We start from the raw sequence: 464 nt of genomic DNA on the forward strand, positions 1-464 counted from the left end.
TGGGCGGGGGCGGGGACCGGGAACAGGGCGCGCGGTGAGGGGCGGGGGCGGGAACAGGCGGGGAGGAGCCGGCGGGGCGGGGACCCAGGCAACTAGCCAATCCGCGCGGACTCGGGTTCGCCCAGGCTCCCGACTGGCCGGCGGGAACTGGGGAGCCGCTCCCCACCCCTCGCGGACTTCGGAATTGGCTGGAGGCCTGACGGGCGCCGCGGCCGCAGCGCGTTTCCGCAGTTTGTCGAGCCCCGAGGATGCGCGCCCTGCCAGCCCTGGACGCGCCCCCGAGCGAGCGCCTCCTGTCCCGGGACTCCGGGGCCCCCCGGGCCCGGGACGCGGCGGGGCCGACGCGCAGGAGCGCGGTGGAAAGGCTGGCAGCCGACCGCTCCAAGTACGTGCGGGGCCCGCCGGGAGCCGGCCCAGGCCCGGCTGGCGAGGGCAGCGGCCCCGGGGCGAGCGAAGGGCAGGCG

General features: G+C 79.1%; 1 protein-coding gene across 1 annotated transcript in view; it reads left to right on the forward strand.

Moving 5' to 3' along the window:
• The first annotated feature begins 248 nt into the window (after positions 1–248).
• FAM110C (family with sequence similarity 110 member C) overlaps positions 249–464 on the forward strand; it is a 1005-nt gene continuing 789 nt past the window's right edge. The window contains exon 1 of the mRNA XM_007469261.1: positions 249–461. Within this exon, the coding sequence (XP_007469323.1) occupies positions 249–461 (213 nt within the window). The remainder of the gene's footprint in view (positions 462–464) is intronic.

Source organism: Lipotes vexillifer, unplaced genomic scaffold, assembly GCF_000442215.2.
Source record: "Lipotes vexillifer unplaced genomic scaffold, Lipotes_vexillifer_v1.1 scaffold356, whole genome shotgun sequence".
Taxonomy (NCBI): domain Eukaryota; kingdom Metazoa; phylum Chordata; class Mammalia; order Artiodactyla; family Lipotidae; genus Lipotes; species Lipotes vexillifer.